The 21,113-nt window shown below is 33.5% G+C and overlaps 1 protein-coding gene across 1 annotated transcript in view; it reads left to right on the top strand.

Moving 5' to 3' along the window:
• Window positions 1-21,113, top strand: part of ABCG1 (ATP binding cassette subfamily G member 1) — a 110,818-nt gene that overhangs the window by 70,571 nt on the left and 19,134 nt on the right. The window contains exons 9-13 of the mRNA XM_074213916.1: window positions 5,822-5,970; window positions 6,159-6,260; window positions 8,910-9,078; window positions 11,363-11,463; window positions 11,843-12,001. Coding sequence (XP_074070017.1) covers window positions 5,822-5,970; window positions 6,159-6,260; window positions 8,910-9,078; window positions 11,363-11,463; window positions 11,843-12,001 — 680 coding nt within the window. The remainder of the gene's footprint in view (window positions 1-5,821; window positions 5,971-6,158; window positions 6,261-8,909; window positions 9,079-11,362; window positions 11,464-11,842; window positions 12,002-21,113) is intronic.

The raw sequence follows: 21,113 nt of genomic DNA, 5'->3' as shown, positions 1-21,113 counted from the left end.
AGGAAAACTTTAGTATACTCAATTATATTACCAACAATCCTATCAGAAATCATATGATCATATAAATAGATGCTGAAAAAGCTTTTGATAAAATACAGTCTCCATTCCTATTAAAAACACTAGAGAGTGTAGGAATAAATGGACTGTTTCTTAAAATGATTAGAAGTATCTATCTGAAACCATCAACAAGCATTATACTCAATGGGGAGAGGCTAGAGGCATTCCCAATAAGATCAGGGGTGAAAGAAGGGTGCCCATTATCACCACTACTATTCAATATTGTATTAGAAATGTTAGCATCAGAAATTAGGAAAAAGAAATTAAAGGAATTAGAATTGGGAAGGAAGAGACAAAACTCTCACTCTTTGCAGATGACATGATGGTCTACCTAGAGAATCCCAAGAAATCATCTAAAAAACTACTGGAAACAATTAGCAATTTTAGCAAAGTTGCAGGTTATAAAATAAACCCTCATGAATCCTCAACTGTTCTATATATGTCTAGCAATAAACAGCAGGAAGAGCTAGAAAAAGAAATCCCATTCAAAGTAACCTCAGACAATATAAAATATTTGGGAGCCTATTTGCCAAGATAGACTCAGAATCTTTTTGAAAACAATTATAAAACACTTCTCACACAAATTAAATTAGATTTAAATAACTGGGCAAATATCAACTGCTCATGGATAGGTAGAGCTAATATAATAAAAATGACAATTCTACCAAAATTAAACCATCTGTTTAGTGCCCTACCAATCAAAATTCCAAAAAAAATTACTTTAACGAATTAGAAAAAATTGTAAGTAAATTCATATGGAGAAATAAAAAGTCAAGAATTGCCAGGAGCTTAATGAAAATAAAGTGCAAAAGAAGGTGGTTTAGCCCTACCCTATCTAAAATTATATTATAAAGCATTAGTCTTGAAAACTGTTTGGTATTGGCTAAGAAAGAGTGGTGGACCAGTGGAATAGACTAGGTGTTAAAACAGGAGATGATTATAGTAATCTGCTGTTTGATAAACCCAAAGAGTCAGGCCACCGGGATAAAAACTCCCTCTTTGATAAAACTGCTGGGATAATTGGAAGTTAGTATGGAAGAAACTTAGATTAGACCAACACCTCACACCCTTTACCAAGATAAGATCCAAATGGTTACAGGACATAGATATAAAAAACAATACTATAAGCAAATTAGAAGATCAAGGACTAGTCTACCTGTCAGATCTATGGAAAGGGGAACAGTTTATGACTAAGGAAGAGTTGGAGAACATCACCAAAAACCAATTAGATGATTTTGATTACATTAAATTAAAAAGCTTTTGCACAAATAAAACCAATGTAACCAAGATCAAAAGAAAAGTAGTAAACTGGGAAACAATCTTTACAACTAATGATTCTGACAAAGGACTCATTTCTAAAATATACAGAGAACTGAGTCATATTTTTAAAACAAAAAGCCATTCCCCAATTGACAAATGATCAAAGGATATGCAAAGGCAATTTACAGATGAGGAGATCAAAGTAATCCATAGCCATATGAAAAAATGCTCTAAATCATTAATTATTAGAGAAATGCAAATTAAAGCTTCTCTGAGGTACCACCTCACACCTCTCAGATTGGCCAATATGACCAGGAAGGATAATGATCATTGTTGGAAGGGATGTGGGAAATTTGGGACACACTGTTGGTGAAGCTGTGAACTCATCCAACCCTTCTGGATAGCTATTTGGAACTATGCCCAAAGGACAACAAAAATGTGCATACCCTTTGACCCAGCAATACCACTACTGGGTCTATACCCTGAAGAGATGAGGGAAAAGGGTAAAAACATTACTTGTACAAAAATATTTGTAGCAGTCCTGTTTGTGGTGGCAAAGAATTGGAAATCCAGTAAATGTCCTTCAATTGGGGAATGGCTTAGCAAACTGTGGTATGTGTATGTCATGGAACACTATTGTTCTATTAGAAACCAGGAGGGAGGGGATTTCAGGGAAAACTGGAGGGATTTGCATGAACTGATGCTGAGTGAGATGAGCAGAACCAGAAAAACACTGTACACCCTAACAGCAACATGGGAGTGATGTTCAACCTTGAAGGACTTGCTCATTCCATCAGTGCAACAATCGGGAACAATTTTGGGCTGTCTGCAAAGGAGAGTACCATCTGTATCCAGATAAGGAGCTGTGGAGTTTGAACAAACTGCAAGGACTATTCCCTTTAATTTAGAAAAAAAACCAGATAGCTTATTGTCTGATCTTGTTACCTCTTAGACTTCTCTTCTCTTTAAGGATATGATTTCTCTCTTATCACACCCAATTTTGAACAAGGTACAATATGGAAACAAAGTAAAGACTGACAGAGTGCTTTCTGTGGGGGGGGGGGGGGGAAGCAAGATTGGGGGGAAAATGTAAAACTCAAATAATATCTTTAATTAAAAATAAATTTTAAAAAAAAGATGCTACCCCACCTCTTTATAGAAATGATAGGCTTAACATGAAACTGAAAGTTTTTATTTTAATATAACCAATGCAGGAATTTCTTTTACTTGATTATCCATGTTTATAACACTAATTTTTTTTCTTTCTCTTAGGGGGGTGGGGTCAAGGAGGAAGAGAAAACAGATTTTCTTAATTTAAAAAATTCATTAAACAATTTTGTCTGTATTTAATTACCTGAATTTTAGTTGCAAAGGGATGTATGTATATGTATGTATGTGTATAAATATATATGTGTATCTATATCCACAATGCATGAAAATATGTTTCTATATCTTCTAAATAGCCTTGTATTTACACACACATATATAATGTGCATATATATATTCACAAGTGTATGAATATATACATAAATATACAGATACACTACAAAAAAACTGAAGATAATTCTTATCTTTGGCATTTTACTTTGGCATGTAAGACTGCTTTGTTGTTTGTCTGTTTTTTATTTATTTAATCATCAAAATCTTGCATTTACTTCCCAGAGTTGTTGGTTACAAACATAAAATGTATACATTCATTAAAAGTTCATTTTGAAAGTAAAGCTGTTGAAAGTTCTTTCCAATGTCTACAAATGGAACAAGAGTAGGATTATCACAAAACCTTAGTACTTACAACAAAAATATGTAAATTTTGGAAATCTATAAATATTGGAAAGAGAAATTACATTTTTCCCCTTTAGTATGAAACTATTAGCAATAAATTCGTTGATAAAAGACTATCAAATTTAAATTATTTTTATAATCAGGCATCACATGCTAAAAAAGAAGAAATCAATATTTTTATATCATTAACAGCAAATTTAGCGCAATAAAATAGGTATTTAGTGTATTTTTTATATAAATAGAGGTTCTGAATAAATTGTCTTATATGCTGAAGATGTTGAAAGTAATATGGAACGAGAGTACAAATTAAGAAAGTAGACTTATCTGTTAACTATGGATTTTTAAGCAAATATTTGGTGAGCTTTCTTTAGAAGCAAGTATATTGATGAAACTGGTAGCATATGTGATGTACATATTTTATTGGTGTTGAAAATATCTTTTGGTGGGATTGTAACAATAGGGTTTTTGACAAACATATTTTTACTCAATTAGTGAAGCAATAAACATTTATTAAGCACCTACCACATACTTATGTACTATGCTAAGACTTAGGGATACAAAGAGAGGTAAAAGATAATCCCTTCTCTCAAGAAGCTTATAAATTAATTAATTTTTGCTACATGTTTGGCCACCTACGGATATCACTGCAGAAATATATAAGATTAAAATTATCATTGTTCAATAAGAAGATTTTCTTTGTTTGATGTCATCAAGTGTATCATTTCCTTGGGGAATAGAGTGATTTTTCCTAGAATAGCTGTGGAATCTTACAATCTCTGCTCCCATCTCCTGCCATCAAACCCATGGAATCTTGGGTCTATTTGTCCCAAGGAGGGTTTCTATTAGTTACCTAAGGCACAAAAAAATTTAATTTGTGGAGTTGTTTAGTCTCATTTTATTGCAATATATATTTACTTTTTAATTGACATTTAGAATCTAAGCTCCAAATAAATGTCCAAGTTAGTGCTTGAAGATAGAACAACACTTGATGTGATGACATGACATGACATGATGGAAGTAGTAACTGTTTGTAGTAGGATTCATCCAGATTAAACCTTCAAGGGCATATAACTCCCAAATACTTATTTTGCTAGAATCAAGGTAGAATATATGCTGCTCTGATCGCAAGGTTTTTTTTTTTTTAATCTAAAATGGAAGTTGACTGGTAAATAAACTCTGCTACACTTTTGCCTAAAAATAATTAAATACTCTTGTCCATGAAAGCAGGAGAAGGTCTCTTATGTGGTGATAGCTTTGTGAGACAAGGAGACAAAGTGTGATTTTAATGGAAAGGACATTGGATATTTTGGTGGCATCTTATATCTTCCAATAAGTATCTGTGTGACTTTGGGAAAGTAATTAAACCAAGAATTTCTTAACTAAAAAATATGTGGGTTGTTGTAAGCAATTGCCAAAGTTCATTTCACTTCTTTCAATGTATGTATCCCACTTCTGGAGGTCTTCCAAAAAAGCTTAGACATTGAGCAGTTGGTGGGGAGGGAAACAAATAAGATTTCCCCCCATAATTCCCTAATTTCCAAAGGAGTTTCCAAGTTCATCTGGAAGAAGATTGCCCAGAATTCATCCTGCATCTAATCTTTGTAAAGGTGGCTTATGGGTAGAAAAGGTCATGAGAATAAGAGTAAGTAGAGAAATAAGAAAGAAAATCTAGTGTGCTGGTGAAATGCTTGGACCCAATTTCAATAAGGGAATAATTAAACTAAGAGTTAGCATCTTTCCTGTCTACTACATTAGCCAGAGACTCCTAGGGTATTGTGACATTGCACAAAGATAAATAGCACAGTCAGTTTGTAATATTCACAAGTTCAAATTGCAATTCATAATTGTAGTTCTGAAGAAAAGATGGATCTTAAGAGCCTCTCAAGGGTGAGGGCTAATTCTATACTGTGATCAGGAATCAATAGGAGAGTCAGTTACAGAACTGCAGCTCCAGGGAAGCAAGAATGTGTTTGAGAATCAAATGGTCCTTAGACTCTTTATACCTTCTAACAAAGCTGTTTCTTTCTTCTTTGCATCAAAATGTAGAGAGGGAGGAGAGAGGGCAGAGGGAGAGGGGCAGGGAGAGTCAGAGAGGGAGAGGGAGAGTCAGAGACAGAGAGATTGGTTCAGATGTGATTTAGGAGCTAGGAATTATACTGTCTAAATATAAGCACAAAGATGAGGGAAGAAATATTGAATTTTACAGCCTGGACAAAGATCCTCAAACTAGAGATCATTCATGAAATATCTTTAAACAGCCTAGGCTAGAAGGAAATAAAATATGGGCATTTTTATTTAAACTTTTCCCTTGGTTTGAAAAGAAAGTCTTGTTTCCTCTTCAGTAGCTTGGAAAAGGATAAACCACACCCCCAAAAGGGAGTGAGTCCTAGGAAACCTCCATCCACAAGAAAGGAGAAGGTTGCAGATTGTTTAGATGTGTTTAAATAGATCCTCTAGCTCATGGGATATTGGTAATAACTCTTCTTGCCTACTTTCCCAATACCCCCTATTACTTATGAATGATTTTGATATTTTATTCTAGCATGGAGGCTTTATAATTGTTTTAAAAGATACTTTTAAAAGATAACTTTTCCTCCTTCCTTTATAATAACAATCTCATTATTTGTAGTCATGAAATGTCCTTCATACAAATGATGTTGATAATCTATGAATATTCTTTAGCATCCTGTGACTGACCTTCATTTCTAAATATTTCATCTAGTAATGGAGGTTGCATCTGGTGAATATGGTGATCAAAATAGTCGCCTGGTGAGAGCCGTGCGGGAGGGTATGTGTGACACAGAATTCAAGAGAGAATTTGGGGGTGATGCTGACTTGAACCCTTTCCTTTGGCACCGGCCCTCTGAAGAGGTAAAGCAGGCAAAATGATTAAAGGGGTTACAATAGGTAATGTCAGCTTTTTAAAGTGGGAACAACTGCATGGTATATTGTGCACTCTCTTGCATGTGGCAGTATTTCTTAGCCAAAAAAAAAAAAAAGAAAAGAAAAGAAATTTCATTTTTGAGTTTGATTTTCTATATTCTCTTTTATTTCTTCAGAACTCCATTTCTTCTGAAGGTTGTCATAGCTTCTCAGCTAGCTGTCTCACTCAGTTCTGTATCCTCTTCAAAAGAACATTTCTCAGCATCATGAGAGATTCGGTAAGGCTATTTTATATTGCTCTTATGCAAAAGAATTCCATTTGGACCCTTTTTATATACTTTGAATAGGTATAGTAGTTGTTGTTTAGTCATGTCCAACTATTCATGACCCCATTTGGATGTTTTCTTAGCAAAAATACTGAAGTGTTTTGCCATTCCCTTCTATTTTACAGATGAGGAACCTGAGGTAAACAATGTTAAGTGACTTAACCAGGTTTACATAGTTTAGTAAGTGTCTGAAGTCAGATATGAACTTATGAAGATGAAACCCAGGCCTCTATCAACTGAGCCACCTAAATGCCCCTTCTAAAGACTATAGTTTCTAGTCATTATGTTCTTACATCATGGCAGCTGGGAGCTTCAAAAAGTTCAAGGAGATTTATTCCTGAGATCATTAACTTTGGTTCATAGGACAGCTTCTTGCCTTCCTCCTTCTATTCCACCTAGACAAATCCTGTCCACTCTGGGAAGTAGCAGAACTTTTGGAGGCAGAGAGATGAGGAGAGTATTTTCCAAGTAGAGAAACCACCACTACCATTATTATCTTGACCGCTATCTCACATAAGACACTGAAGGAGATAGTTAGGAACCCTGAGCCTAAGATCCTTGTGAATAGCAGTACCCCTCCCCCCAGCAGCACCTGCTTCCACCCCCATGCCGTTAATGATAGGTGAAGTCGTTGTAGAGAGGAAATCCACTTTCCCTATCATCACCAGCAATATCTACAGATCAAAAACTATGAAAAGTCCAGTGGTCCAAGAAGTTGTGGGCATCAGCCCCAGACCACCAGTTTTTCTTCCAGTTTAGCTTGTACAATCATCACCTAGGGAGGCAACTCTTCTGAAGGAGGAGTCAGCCCTTCCCACCAGCTTCTAATCAGTTGTCACACAAAGGACAAGCAAGCCCTAGACCCCTTCAAAATATTGACAATAAAATTCCCAGTGGTCATTGTACAAACCCAGGAGAGTTTTTAAGGTTTAGAGCATCACTGCAGTAGCCTTGCTGAGAAGTCTTGCTTTTTAGAAACAAGGTATGTGTGTGTGTAGGAAGTCAAATTTTTTTTTAATTTTGTTTTTTCATATCATTTCTTCAGAAAACAGTTGCATTTTTATTATTTTTTTAAAATTATATTTTGTTTTAGTTTTTCTCTTCCTTCTTTAGTATTACCTATATCAACTATCTTGAATATCAGAGATCAGGGTCAGCCAGTAAAAATCCTAAAGTTAATTGTAACTAGTGGAAGATCTTATCAAACAATAGTGTCACACTCAAATAAAAATAGGGGCCATTAAACCCTATGTAAGAATGTGAGTCACATATTGACTTAGAAAATCACATATTAGTGTTATCTGTTTTAGTGTATTTTTATTTATTTTGTTAAATAATCCCCATTTAAATTTTAATCTAGTTCAATCCACATTCTAGGGAGTGTTGCAGGGTATATGACAAGGACTATGTGCTCTAGAATGATCAGTCATCAAAAATGTATTGTGTTCATTATGTTACAGGCACTATGCTAAGAACTGGGAATATAGAGAGATGAATTACAATCCTGCCTATAAGAAATTACAATTTAATAACAGCATTGAGGACCCAGTTGTAGTTGTATAACATAGATTTGCAGTGGACCCAATCAAAATAGTTGCATGATTTTCTTCACCTTCAGTCAGCAGCTATATTGGAGCAAAGGTGGTAAAACAGCAGGAGTGATCCAAAGCTGAGACTGGGAGGGATATAATTAATAAAATAAGGAGGGGCAGCTATGTGGCACAGTGACTAGAGTACCAGCACTAGAGTCAGGAAGACCTGAGTTCAAATATGACCTCAGACACTTAATAATTACCTAGTTGTATGACTTTGAGCATGTTATTTAACCCTATCGCCTTACAAAAACCAAATAAAAAAGAAATACATAAGTTGAAGTCCTCTAATATAAAAGCAGAAGACCTAAAGGAATTCCATCAAGGGGTAGAATACTAGAAGGATGCCCTCATGAAGTCAGAATAGTTTTTTCTTAAAAAATATTGAGAGTTGGTTGGCTCATGTATTTGAGGCATAGTCTATTGACATCACTTTTTGAATCCACTGCTAATTTATACTACACAACTTCACTGGGAACTCTCAATGCTACAATTATATTATAAGCTCCTTGAAGGTATTTTGCTTCTTTTCACATTCCCAGGTCTTAGCATGCGACTGCTCATTATTAGTGACTGCCTGTATAAAGCAGTCACATGGAGCTCAAGCCCTCTGTCATATTTAGCAGATGACAGTGAACAACCCAATTAAGTTCTCTTGGCTCAGTTGAATCAATTTGAAGCAGCCTCAATGTATTCTCATGTTGAAAATCCTTCTCTTGCTATGACTAAGTAACTAAATTAATCTTTGCTTAACTTTTGAATGACCTACAATGCATCTTTTTTGTTTCCATATGGAATTTAAAGTATCAGGATGCTGAGTCAGACTCAGTTCAGAACAGATAGTATCAGAGAGGAAAAAAGGCAAATATCATTGATAATCTAAGAAATATGTTATATGGTACAATGAGCTACAGATGAATTTTCATTGTTACTTGTTTGTTTTTATTGTATAATTAGTTTAATATAAAATTAAACAATAATAACATGCGTAAAATGTGCTTTTCCTCAGGTATTGACACATTTAAGGATCACTTCACATATTGGAATTGGACTTCTTATAGGCTTGCTATATTTAGGAATTGGGAATGAAGCGAAGAAAGTCTTGAGCAACTCTGGATTCCTCTTCTTTTCCATGTTGTTCCTCATGTTTGCTGCACTAATGCCTACTGTCCTTACATGTGAGTAACAATAGCAGAGACATTTCTATTTTATATAAAAGATGAAAAAAGCAACATTTCTGTTGTGAAAATGGGCACCAAAAATTTTACCAAATTCAGAAGTTGTTATTAGAAAACATATAAAATATTTTCTTAGAAAATAATTTTAATAAATTGAAGTATTTGAATTTTATAAAAGGACCACAAGGGCAGTACAATGCTTAATTTAGTGAAAAGAAATGTATTCCTTATGGAATTTTGAGCACTAGTTATCATTGGTGGCAAAGATAATTCTCAAAATACTTCAAATCATACACTGTTAAGCACATTGTTACAACTACCTATTCTTAGATGCCCATGAAACCTGTCCTGCCTAGCTCTTTGGGCTGATGGTGCTCTTGATAAAACTAATTTTACTCTAATCAAGTTGGAATATCTGTTAGAATTAAATATCAGAGAACATAATCATTTTTGGAAAACAGTCCACTTTTTAAGTTTGAGAAAACAGTCAACATTATGTAGTTGATTTTGTTCTCATTCCAGATCCATAGATGGAGGGAAGGGACAAGGAAAAATTTAGCTAATCTTGAAAGAATTCAACTATGAGAAAAAAAACCTTTAAATTAAAAGTTTTAAATGGTTCAGCATTTTAAATGATTCAGCAGTACTCATTGTCATCTGACTTAATACAGTAAGTTATTCTTTCGATGGCACAAGGATTAGGGGCATGGCACACTCACAGTCTGAAAAATCTACATACAAATTTTTAACCCTCCCTTTATGCCAAAGAAGTTTGAGATTTTTATTCTTTTTTCTTTTATAGAGTATTCACAGTACCTTATTATGAAATTTTAGTTAAATATTTGTTCATAGATTGTGTCATCTGCTGGGTTTCATATGACATCTGGGGCTTCTGCAAAACTCCCTCAAAATTCACATTTAATTTTTTATACTGACCTATGACATATCAAAGCTATGAAAGGGAAAGTCATGATGTAGAAGGAAATCTAGGAAATCAAAAATATTTTAGCAATTTGCCTTGAACAATAAAGGTCATATCATAAAATGAATTAGAAGAGAATGGGATTAGGTATATTTTACAATTATATTTTGAATGAGAATTCATGATTAAATGGGAAATAGAGGAGATCATAAAATCAAGTTAGTTTAAGAAAGGAATCTGCTGATGGAGAAATGTATTTCCATCAAATATCCATAATAAAGGTTTTATATCCAGCAAGAATTAACACAGATATAAAAGACTAAAAACTATTTCCTTACTGCATTAAAAAAATTTTTCAATAAAAGAATCAAAGACTGTTAATAGCCATATTAAAGACTGCTGCAACCCATTAATAATAATTTTAAAAATGCAAATCAAAATGATTGTGCAGTTTTATTTTACATGTAGCAAAATGAGGAGAGCTGTGGGTCAATTGAACAATTAACCCTCCATTGGTAGAATTATGAATTTATTCAAATATTTTGGAACTCAATTTGGAATTGTGCTTTTAAAAATGATTATTATTTCCCTACACTTTAAATGTAAAGGTACCATTTTCTATCCATTTCTCAAGAAGACCAAATCCAAAAAGACAAGTCCTATATATACAACACAAAACTATTCAAAGTAGCATTTTTGTGTTAGTAATAAACTATTAGAGAATAGCTAAACAAGTTATAGTACATACTTATGATGAAATATTATTTCCTCAACATAAGAAACAATGAATATGAAAAATTCAGAGAGGCACCATAATGAAATTATGACAAGTGAAATAAGTAGAACTAGGAAAATAGCATGTGCAGGATACATAGGAATGTAATAGAAATAAAATGGCAAGACTGAAAAACTGAATGTTCTGTAATTATCATGACTAAGTTTGGCCCCATAGATCAGTTTTAAAATGCAACTCCCTCCTTTCATTGAAGAGATAGGATAAGGAATATTGTAGTATTGAATATGGCCATTATGTTGATTAGTTTGGGTGAATTGCCTCATTTTTTCATCTTGTTAAATTGTTTTTAAAAGGAATGATCCATAAAGTTGGGGCAGAGAAAGTATATACATATTCAGAAATAATGTGAAATTTTAAAAAATTTTAAAATACATCAATAAAAATAGCCAGTTAAACCTGGCAAGCTTAAGATTCAAAATAGTGTGAGTACTATAGCAACTTTTTCTACATTAACACTGATAGATGATACTGAGTCATAGGACAGAATGAGATAAGAAACTATAAGTCCATCATATTTTACATGTCATACGGCATTCATTACTAATTTTTTTTCTTATTCTTTTTAGTTCCTCTTGAAATGGGAGTTTTTCTTAGAGAACATTTGAATTACTGGTACAGTCTAAAGGCATACTATCTGGCCAAGACCATGGCTGATGTTCCCTTTCAGGTAAATTATTATTATAGTATTATTTGAGAAGGAAAATATTTTCTATTTTCTACAGAAAAAGTAAACTGTTAGTCTCATTAGGTTGTGATTTTTTAGAGAAAAAAAGGATGAGAATAGAGCAAGCTTTCACAGTGGAGTGTTGTTTCCTCTCTTAATTTCCTCTCTGAACAGAAAATGTGAGTTGCCTCCTAATTTCCAAGCAGCAAAAAATTAAAATTAAAGTTATTTGATAGAATGCTCCTTATCAACTAATTCTGCATTGCCACAGAGCACAATATACTAGAAATAGAAGTATAATGTAATTAGATAATGTTGCATTTTATGAGTTTATATACATAAAACTTCTCCATATGAATAATTCATGCATTTTCTTTGTCAGATCATGTTTCCAGTAGCATATTGCAGTATTGTATACTGGATGACTTCTCAGCCATCTGATGCTTTGAGATTCGTCCTATTTGCAGCCTTGGGGACAATGACATCACTAGTGGCTCAGTCTCTGGGTCTCCTGATTGGTGCAGCCTCCACATCATTACAGGTATAAAGTAAAAAAAAATAAAATAAAAAATAAATAACCCAACACTATAGTTTTTTTTTTGATATTTCAGCTAGGTATTTGAGATAGTTATCATTTCAATCATGACTAGTCTTCCTAAACCTCCAGTGAAATTCATAGTTTGAGTTTATGAGATCATTCTTTTTTATTTTTTCCTACCACCTACCAAATATTTATTTTGTTTTGTCAACTGCATGCAACAGTAGTTTTTAGCCTATCATTTTTTTTGCAAGATTTTGAGTTTTACATTTATTTCCCTCCCTCCCTCCCTTCCTTCCTCCTCCCTCCAGCTCCTGAAAGAAAGCAATCTGATAGAGGCTTTACATTTATAACCATACTAAACAATAGATTTATATTGATCATGTTGTGAGAGAAGAATTAAATATAAATGGAAGGAAGAAAACATTAGAAATTTCTTTTATGGGGTGTTTACAGTACCTTATTATGAAATTTCAGTTAAGTATTTGGTTAAAGGCTCTGTGTCATCTGTTGGATTTCATGAGTCAATTACTATAGGACAACTTTTAAAAATTAAACATAATAAGCTTTGTCTTCAATTAAACTCCACAGTTCCTTCTCTGGATATGGATGTTATTTTCCTTCATAAATCTTTTAAAATTATCTTTGATTATTGTACTGCTGAATTGAACAAGTTCATTATGGTTGATCATCACCCCATGTTGTTGTTAGTATGTATAATATTCTTCTGGTTCTTCTTATTTCACTCCTTATCAATTCATTCAAGTCTTGTCAGATTATTCTGAAGTCTTGTCCCTCCTGCTTTCTTATAGAACAATAGTGTTCCATCACAGACATATATCATAATTTGTTCAGTAATTCTCCAATTAATGGGTATCCCCTCAGTTTCCAATTCTTTGCCACTACAAAAGGAACTGCTATGAAAATTTTTGTACATGTGAGATTTTTACCCTTTTTCATCATCTCATGAGATCATCCTTAGGAGATATTCTATGTTTATTGTGAACTGAGACATAGAATTTTAGGATGGGAAGATTTTCCTCATTGTAGCAAGAATGAACTTCACTGATACGCTTCTGGATATATGTATTTTGCTGTGGTGCCACAGATTAGAGAACCACTTCCTCATTCTCAGTGCCACCCTGCCACACATGTACACATTACTTTTCTTCTACCAGAAAGAGTCCTAACATTTGACTCAGTCTACTTTACTGTTTTCTGATTGTAACCAATATTTTCTCTTTTGGGCTCTTCTTACTCAATTTCCTATGGAAATGGAAAGACCTCTTTGGTTTTAATCAATCTATCAATACATTAACAAGCACTGATTCATTGCTTATTCTGTGCTAGGTACTATGCTAATATGATTCCTGCTCTCAAGGAGCTATCATACACACCACAAGATGAAGAGGTATTAAAAAAGTTTAAAGAAGAAGGTGACAATTGACTGAAATTTTGAAAAAGAAATAAACAAGGGATTTTTAAGAGGTGGAAGAGAGAAGGGAGAACATTCCAGGCTTGGGGGACAGTCAGGAGAAAGGCACAGAGACAAGACTTGAAGTGTTGTGTGTTAGGAACAGCAATAAAGTCTGTCTTGCTGAACATAAGACTGCAGCAAAGAGAGGAACTTGGAAGAAAGATGTCATTACTTTCTTCTTCATGCTGGACCTGTGTATACACATGAATTGAATTTAAATCTGGGGACCTCCAAAGGGAGCACTTTTAACTCTTATTTTGTTATGTCCTTGACTCTATGTCCCTTGGAAAAATTACTTAAATCTCAGATTTTGACTCACTAAAAACAATGATAATAATAATAATAACTAGTACTGATATAGGGTTTTTTGGGGGGAAACTCTCTATATGTTATCTCAAATGATCCTTAACACTCTGTGAGAGTTTCCTCATTTTTCAGATGAGGAAACTGAAATTGAGTGAGGTTGAATGAATTTTCCAGGGTCATTCAGCAAGAGTATATGCAAGGCAGGATTTGAGTTCAAGTCTTCCACTATCTTAGTCTAACTCCAAGACACCTAATATATCTAAGGTTTTACCAAATAGATATGTAATGTAAATCATGTATTTCATTGTCTCTACCATAAGAAATGCTTAAAACATACAAGATCCACAAATGTGCATTGACATCAAAACATAAATAAGATTAAGTAGCTTAAAATTGCCATTCCAGTCACCTGGGAGCTTAATACTTAAAACATTTAGACATTACAAAATCAGTTAGTATTCTGTATTAATCTATGTTCTAGGAATGTTGATTCCTGTGTTCTAGGAATGCAAAGACAAAAATCACTTTTTAAAAAACCACCTTACTTAAATGGACTCATATTCTATTGGATGTTGGATGAACTGCTTAAGTGGTGTTTTGTTTTGTTTTTTTTTAATTTCAACTTTGCTCTACACTATCCACATAATTTCTTCCATGTCTTCTAGCAAGGCAAGCCAAAGAATGAACTTATTCTTTGGCCAGTTGTTATCTTCTTAAAACCGTGGCGTTTGGTGAGGTCAATAAGTGAAAAAGTATAGGTAGAAAGAAGGGCCAAGGATAGAACTTCAGTGCATACCTACAGTTAAGAGGCATGCTATGGATGATAAGCAGGTAAAGAGTCTGAAAATGAAATATTAGGTAGCTAGGAGGAAAAAGAGAGAAAATAATGTCACATTAATGCAAAGAGGAGAGGGCATCCAGAAATAAAGAGTACTTAACAGTATTCAGTGTTACAGGGAGGTGAAGAAAAAAGGACTATGAAAATTATATTTTTCAATAGATCAAGTGTTACTTTAAAGAACATAGATTTGTTGAGTAATAAAGGTGTAAGTTACAATGCAAATGTTTGATAAGTAAATGAGAAGTTAGTGGGAATGTGTCTTCTAAGGAATTCTTAAGGATGTGAGAGTAGGTAAAAAAAACAAGAGAAAGGGAGAGATTGAAGAGTAGAAAGAGAAGTAACTGAGGCAGGAATCTTTTGAAAAAGATGGCAAGGGGGAAGTGATGCAAGAAGACCAATCAAAAGGGGCAGCTAGGTGATGCAGTAGATAGAGCACTGGCCTTGGAGTCAGAAGGACCTGACTTCAAATACGGCCTCAGATACTCTTGGGTGAGTCACTAGCCCCATCGCCTTGCAAAAAAACAAACAAAAAAAACAAAAAAAGACCAATCAAAAGATTATTGAATTATTACAGATCTGAGCTGATGATGGCCTACACCATAGTGATGACAGTGTCAGAAGAGAGGTTTACAAAGATAGAAAAGTAGGTCTGGACAACATATGGATATAGAGGGTGAGAGAGAATGAGGAGTCAAGGTTGACATCTAAGTTAACAAATCTGGATAACTGAGCGGATGATGGTACCCTTGAAAGTAATGGGAAAGTTAAGAAGAAGAAAATTTGGGTTTTTTTAAGATGGGAGAAAGGGGAAGTTAATAAGTTTATTTTGAAGATGGTGAGTTCAAGATTACCTATAGGCATTTGGATATGTGAAACTAGAAATTAGGAGAGAGAGGTTGTCATTGTTGCTGTTCAGTCATTCAGTATGGCTGACTGTTATTCCTTGGACTTTGAGATTTTTTTTTAGCAAAGGAGTAGTTTGCCATTTGCTTCTTCACTGTGTCTTTGTCTTACAGATGACAAACTGATGCAAAAGGGGACTTAAGGGATCACATAGTAAGTGTTCATTAATCTACTGAAAACCCATTAGAAATAACTAAAATGTAAAAATATCTTAAAGTTAATATACTACAACATATACAAAGCATATAATACAATTAATACTGTAAAGATGTAAAGAATGATTAAAATAATGGGATAGATATTCATTTCTCAAGGTTGGGACCTGTTAATATAATAAAAATGACAGCATTACCTAAATTAATTTAGAGAACTAGTATTATGCCAAACTGCCAAGATTTTTATAAAGTTAGATAAAATAATAACAAAATTGCTTCTGTAAAAGAAAAGAGTTAAAATCCCTAGGGAAAAAAAATGAACAAGGTAACCTTAAAAGGGTAATAGTATTTTTGGACTTCAAATTGTATTATTAAACAGTAGCTGTTGAAACTATTTGTTGATGGCTCAGAATAGAAGGTAAATCAGTAAAATAAACAAAATAATGAAAAGTAAGAAATAATAAAATTAAGTAATCCAGTGTTGGAGAAACACAAGAAAAGAAGTCATTTCTTAAAAATACCATTTAAGAGGCAACTAGGTGGCACAATGGATAGAGACCAGCCCTGAGTTCAAATCTAACCTCAGACACTTAAAAAAACTTTAAAAAATTAAAATGCTATTTAATAATAATTGAAAGAAAATTGGAAACCATTCAGATGGAAATTAGGTAGAGTAGTAATTTGCACAATCAGCTACAATAAGCTCAAAAAGAATGCATGACTTGAATATATACATTATGAAGAAATAAGAAAATGAGATTAGGTAACTTTCACAACTATCACTAGGAAGAGAAATCTCTAAACAAGAGGCCATCATAATAGATAGAACAGATTGTTTTGTTTACATAATAAGTTTTTGCATAAACAAGCTCAATGTAGCTGAAATAAAAGCAAATCACCTATTTAGGGAAATATTGATATCAAGAATATTTGTTTAAAAATCTAATAGTCAGGGAGCAGCTAGGTGGTACAGTAGATAGAGCACTGGCCCTGGAGTTAGGAGGACCTCAGTTCAAATCCAGCCTCAGACCCTTAATAATTGCCTAGCTGTGTGACCTTGGGCAAGTCACTTAACTCCATTGCCTAAAATAAATAATTTTTTTTAATCTAATAGTCAAGATACATAGTTAATTAGCACAAATATATATGATTAAGGGACGGCTAGGTGGCATAGTGGCCTTGGAGTCAGGAGTACCTGGGTTCAAATCCGGTCTCAGACACTTAGTAATTACCTAGCTGTGTGGCCTTGGGCAAGCCACTTAACCCCATTTGCCTTGCAAAAACCTAAATACATATATATATAAAATATATATATATATATTATATATATGATTAAGAATCATTCTTCAATGGATCATGAAATGTTGCAAACAAATGATAACTCAAAGAATTACAATTTAATAGCAATTGTATGAAAAATGCTACAAATCATTAATAAAAAAAATTTAAAGCAAAGCAAGGCTGAAATTTCCCCTCACAACCATCTACCTGACAAAAATGTCAAAAGGCATTGGAGGAAGTTTGAAAGTCAGGAAACTAATATACTATTGGTGGTATGTGAATGTAGTTAACCATACCAGGAGACAAATTGGAATCATGATTCCCCCCAAAGTGGTTATAATGTCTATTCTCAACATGAACCCCCCTATTTATTAAAGACAGAAAGGTTCCACATATCAAAAAGATTCTTAAGAGCATCTTTTTTCCTTAACAGGGGGTGGGAGCAAAAGAATTGGGAATAGAGTAGATCATAGATGTAGTGGTAGATGGAACCACCTCATCTTATAGGTGAGGAAATAAAACCTAGAAAATTTAAAGGACTTGCCCAAAAATACCTATAGATTAAGTAATGACTCAACAAATTGTAGAACACAGTAGCACAATGTAGCCTTGAATAGGAGACGGAGAGCAAGAAATACATCAGAGGTATTTACTCCAAATCCCTCATTTTATATATGAAGAAATTGAAGTTTAAAGAAGCTAAGTGACTTATCTGAATTTGCCTAACTAGTAAGCAATGATTTCTCTGACTCCAAATACTAATGAACTTTCCAAGTTACCAGAACATATGGTTTAATGGCTTGTTACACTGCCATGAAAGAAATGGCAAATGTTAAAAATTCAGAAAGGCATGGGAAAATATATTCATTTGTAATGGCTGAATGAAACAATCAGAAAACCAATATATAATAACAAAGTAAGGTTCCCCCCATTATCATTTTTATTATCTATTTCTTCTTTTAACTCATTTAACTTTTCCTTCAAGAATTTAGATACTACACCATGTGGTGCATATATGTTTAATATTGATATTACTATAGTGTCTATAGTATCTTTTATCAAAATGTACTTTGCCCATTTATTACTTTTAAGGAGATCTATTTTTTTTTTACTTTGCTGAGATTGTGTTTGCTACCCATGATCTTTTTTAACTTCATTTGAAATGTAGTAGCTTCAATTTCAGTCTTTTATTTTAACTCTTCCTTCTGTTTCAAATGTGTTTCTTGTAAATAATATTTTGTTGAATTCTGGTTCTCTAATTCACTTTGGTGTCCTGTTTCACTTTATAGTGAATTCATCCCAACTACACTCATAATTCTGATTGCTAACCATATGCCCTTCTATCCTATTCTCTTAAGCATCCTTCTCTTTTTTTCCCCTTGTCCCCTCTTTAAGAGTTTACTTTGTCTCTTATTGTCCTCCTAAATTTACTTTTTTTTCTTTCTACCATTTCCCTTTAATCCATTTCCTTCCTATTTCTCTGGTCAGTTAAATGTATTGCTGTACCCAACTATACACATACATATACACATACATATACATATATATGTGTATATATATATATAATATATATATGTATATGTATATATATATATATATATATATATATACTTGCTTCCTTTAACCAGCTTAGATGAAAGCAAGTTTCAAGTATTGCTCATTCCCTCCACTTCCCTCTCCCGGTTGTGTATTGTTCCTTGTGCAACCTATTTGTAGGAGATAATTTTCCCTATTTTTCCTCTCCTTTCCCTCTTTTCTCAGTGCTTTCATCTTCCCCACTCATTCCTTCCTTCTTTAAGGATGATCCAAACACAACAGAATCATACTCAAACATCTGTCTAATTATACTTTTTCTATGACCCCTGGGAAACAAAGTTCAGAATGATTACATGTATCATTTCTCTATATAAGAATTAAAATATTATAATTTTCTTGGTCCTTATAATTTCTCATTCATGTTTACCTTTTCATGCTTCTTTTGATTCCTGTGTTTATGTGTCAAATTTTCTACTCAGCTTTGGCCTTTTCATCAGAAATGCTTAGAAGTCCTCTATTTCAATAAAGATCCATTTCCCTCCTATAGGACTGACTATACATAGTTTTTCTGGGTGGGTTATTTTTGGTTATAAATCTAGATCTTTTACTTCCTTCACTTTCTGGAATATCATAATCCAAACTCTCAGCTTGTCTTGCGTGGTCCTGATTGAAGCAACTCAGTACTTCATTCTTTCTGGCAGTTTACAATATTTTTTCATTAACCTAAAAGCTCTGGATTTTTTCAATAATACTCCTGGGGGTTTTCATTTTCAGGTTTCTTTCCAGAGGTGACGAGGAGTTTTTCTACCTTCTTCTCTGGTTCTAAGATATTTGGACAGTTTTCTTTTATGACTGAAATATGATGTCTAGATTCTTTGTTGTTGTCCATGGCTTTCAGGAAGTCCAGTTTTTCTTAAATAATCTCTTCAATGTCAGTTTTTTTCCCAATGAGATTCAACTTTGCTTTATCCTTTCTTAATGATGATGATGGAGAATTTGGCAGTGCTGCCAGAGAAAGAGTCCCAAAATCAGGGTTCTTGGAAGTTAGAAGCTTAGGACTGACCCCAGAGGTGTAAAAGCTCAGATTTTTAATTCACACACCTGCAAAATTCACCGATTAGACTTTATCTGGACAGACTAAATAACAAAGGTTGAGGAAAGTATGCCTAAGGGAAAGGGAGAAAGGAAAGGGAAGTAGCCATAAAAAATAGCTATGTTAGACCAAAGTGAATAGGGCATGGAGAAGAATCTGGGTCAAACTTTTATAGTCTTGTTCACATCTTGTGCTAGGAAGAGTCAGAATGATTCACCCTCTTTATTTGACAGGGGTCAGATAGTCACATAGGAAGATTGAGAGGCAGGAAGCTGGAGGAGAGGGAGAGGTAAGGATGGAGATTGTTCTTATCTTGGTGAATTTACATTTTACAATGGAATTATGTTGAACAATTGAAATTTACATTGGAGGGTCATATGCAAAATAATCTGAATCAGAGAAAACCCTCAGAAAATATTAGGCACAAATAATATTTTCTTAATATTAAAAAGTAGGCAGATATTTCTCCTTCAAGATTTATGTGGTATGAAATCATTAGCTTCCATTTGGCCAATTTCAGTTTTTAAAAATTAAAGGTTTTTGTACTTCTTTTTCCAAATTGTTAACTTTCTTTTCAGCTGTTTCTTTTCTTTTCCTCTACTGTTCTTATTTGTTTTTTTAAATAAAACTTTAGTTCCCTCTTTAACAGCTATTTTAACTTTTGTAACAGTTTTTGTTAACTTGTGTCCAATCTGCATTTTTCTCTGAGGCATTTCTTGTAAATTTTTTTCCAAGTCATTTTTTCTATTTTCTTGATTTTTTAATTCCCAATTCTTATTACTCCTAAGAAACTGATGTTGTAAAATTTCCTTTATCACCAGTTGATAGTAGAAAAAAGACTCTGCATTTATAATAATTATTAAAAATTTATTCCTCAGTAATATCAGGGTCATAGGGCTACATGAACTTTAAAAAAGATCTCCATAAAGATTATACAACTCATGCCAAATACGACCACCTTATAATTGATAAAATAATTTGGTTGCATCTAGGTAAGTACATTTTTTGTTTTTTGCTATGCAAATGGAGCCAAGTGAGTTGCCCAAGGTCACACAGGTGATTAATTATTTAGTATCTGAGGTCAGATTTGAACTCAGGAAGGCAAGTACTTTTGGTGTACCTATTTTTAATGGTGAATGGAAACTTGATAAGCCTAATATGCAGTTAGAGACAAAGGAATGAATGCAATTTGAATTGAGAAGGAAAGTTCATTATCTCAGTGACCTCTTCATAAGTAAATGATCTATTCAAGCCTTGGCCTCTGGAAGTAGACTCTTTTATATAGGAAAGCCCTGCTCTTTTATATTTAACTTCCTAGTTTTCTCCTTGTGAACTATTATGTTGTTAAAACCTAAATGAACCATGTTATTAAAATGCCCTTTAGAACAATCTATTATTTTGTCTGGGCTATAAATCAACTTTTGTCCTTGGACAACCAGGGGGCACAGTGGATATAGTGCTGACTTGAGTCCAGAAGATTTATCTTCCTGAATTAAAATCTAGCCTCCAACCTTTACTAGCTA

The sequence above is a fragment of the Macrotis lagotis genome, chromosome 1 (genome assembly GCF_037893015.1).
Source record: "Macrotis lagotis isolate mMagLag1 chromosome 1, bilby.v1.9.chrom.fasta, whole genome shotgun sequence".
NCBI classification, from domain to species: Eukaryota; Metazoa; Chordata; class Mammalia; order Peramelemorphia; family Peramelidae; genus Macrotis; species Macrotis lagotis.
Note: the sequence above shows the minus strand (reverse complement) of the source record. Positions and strands in the feature narration are given on the sequence as shown.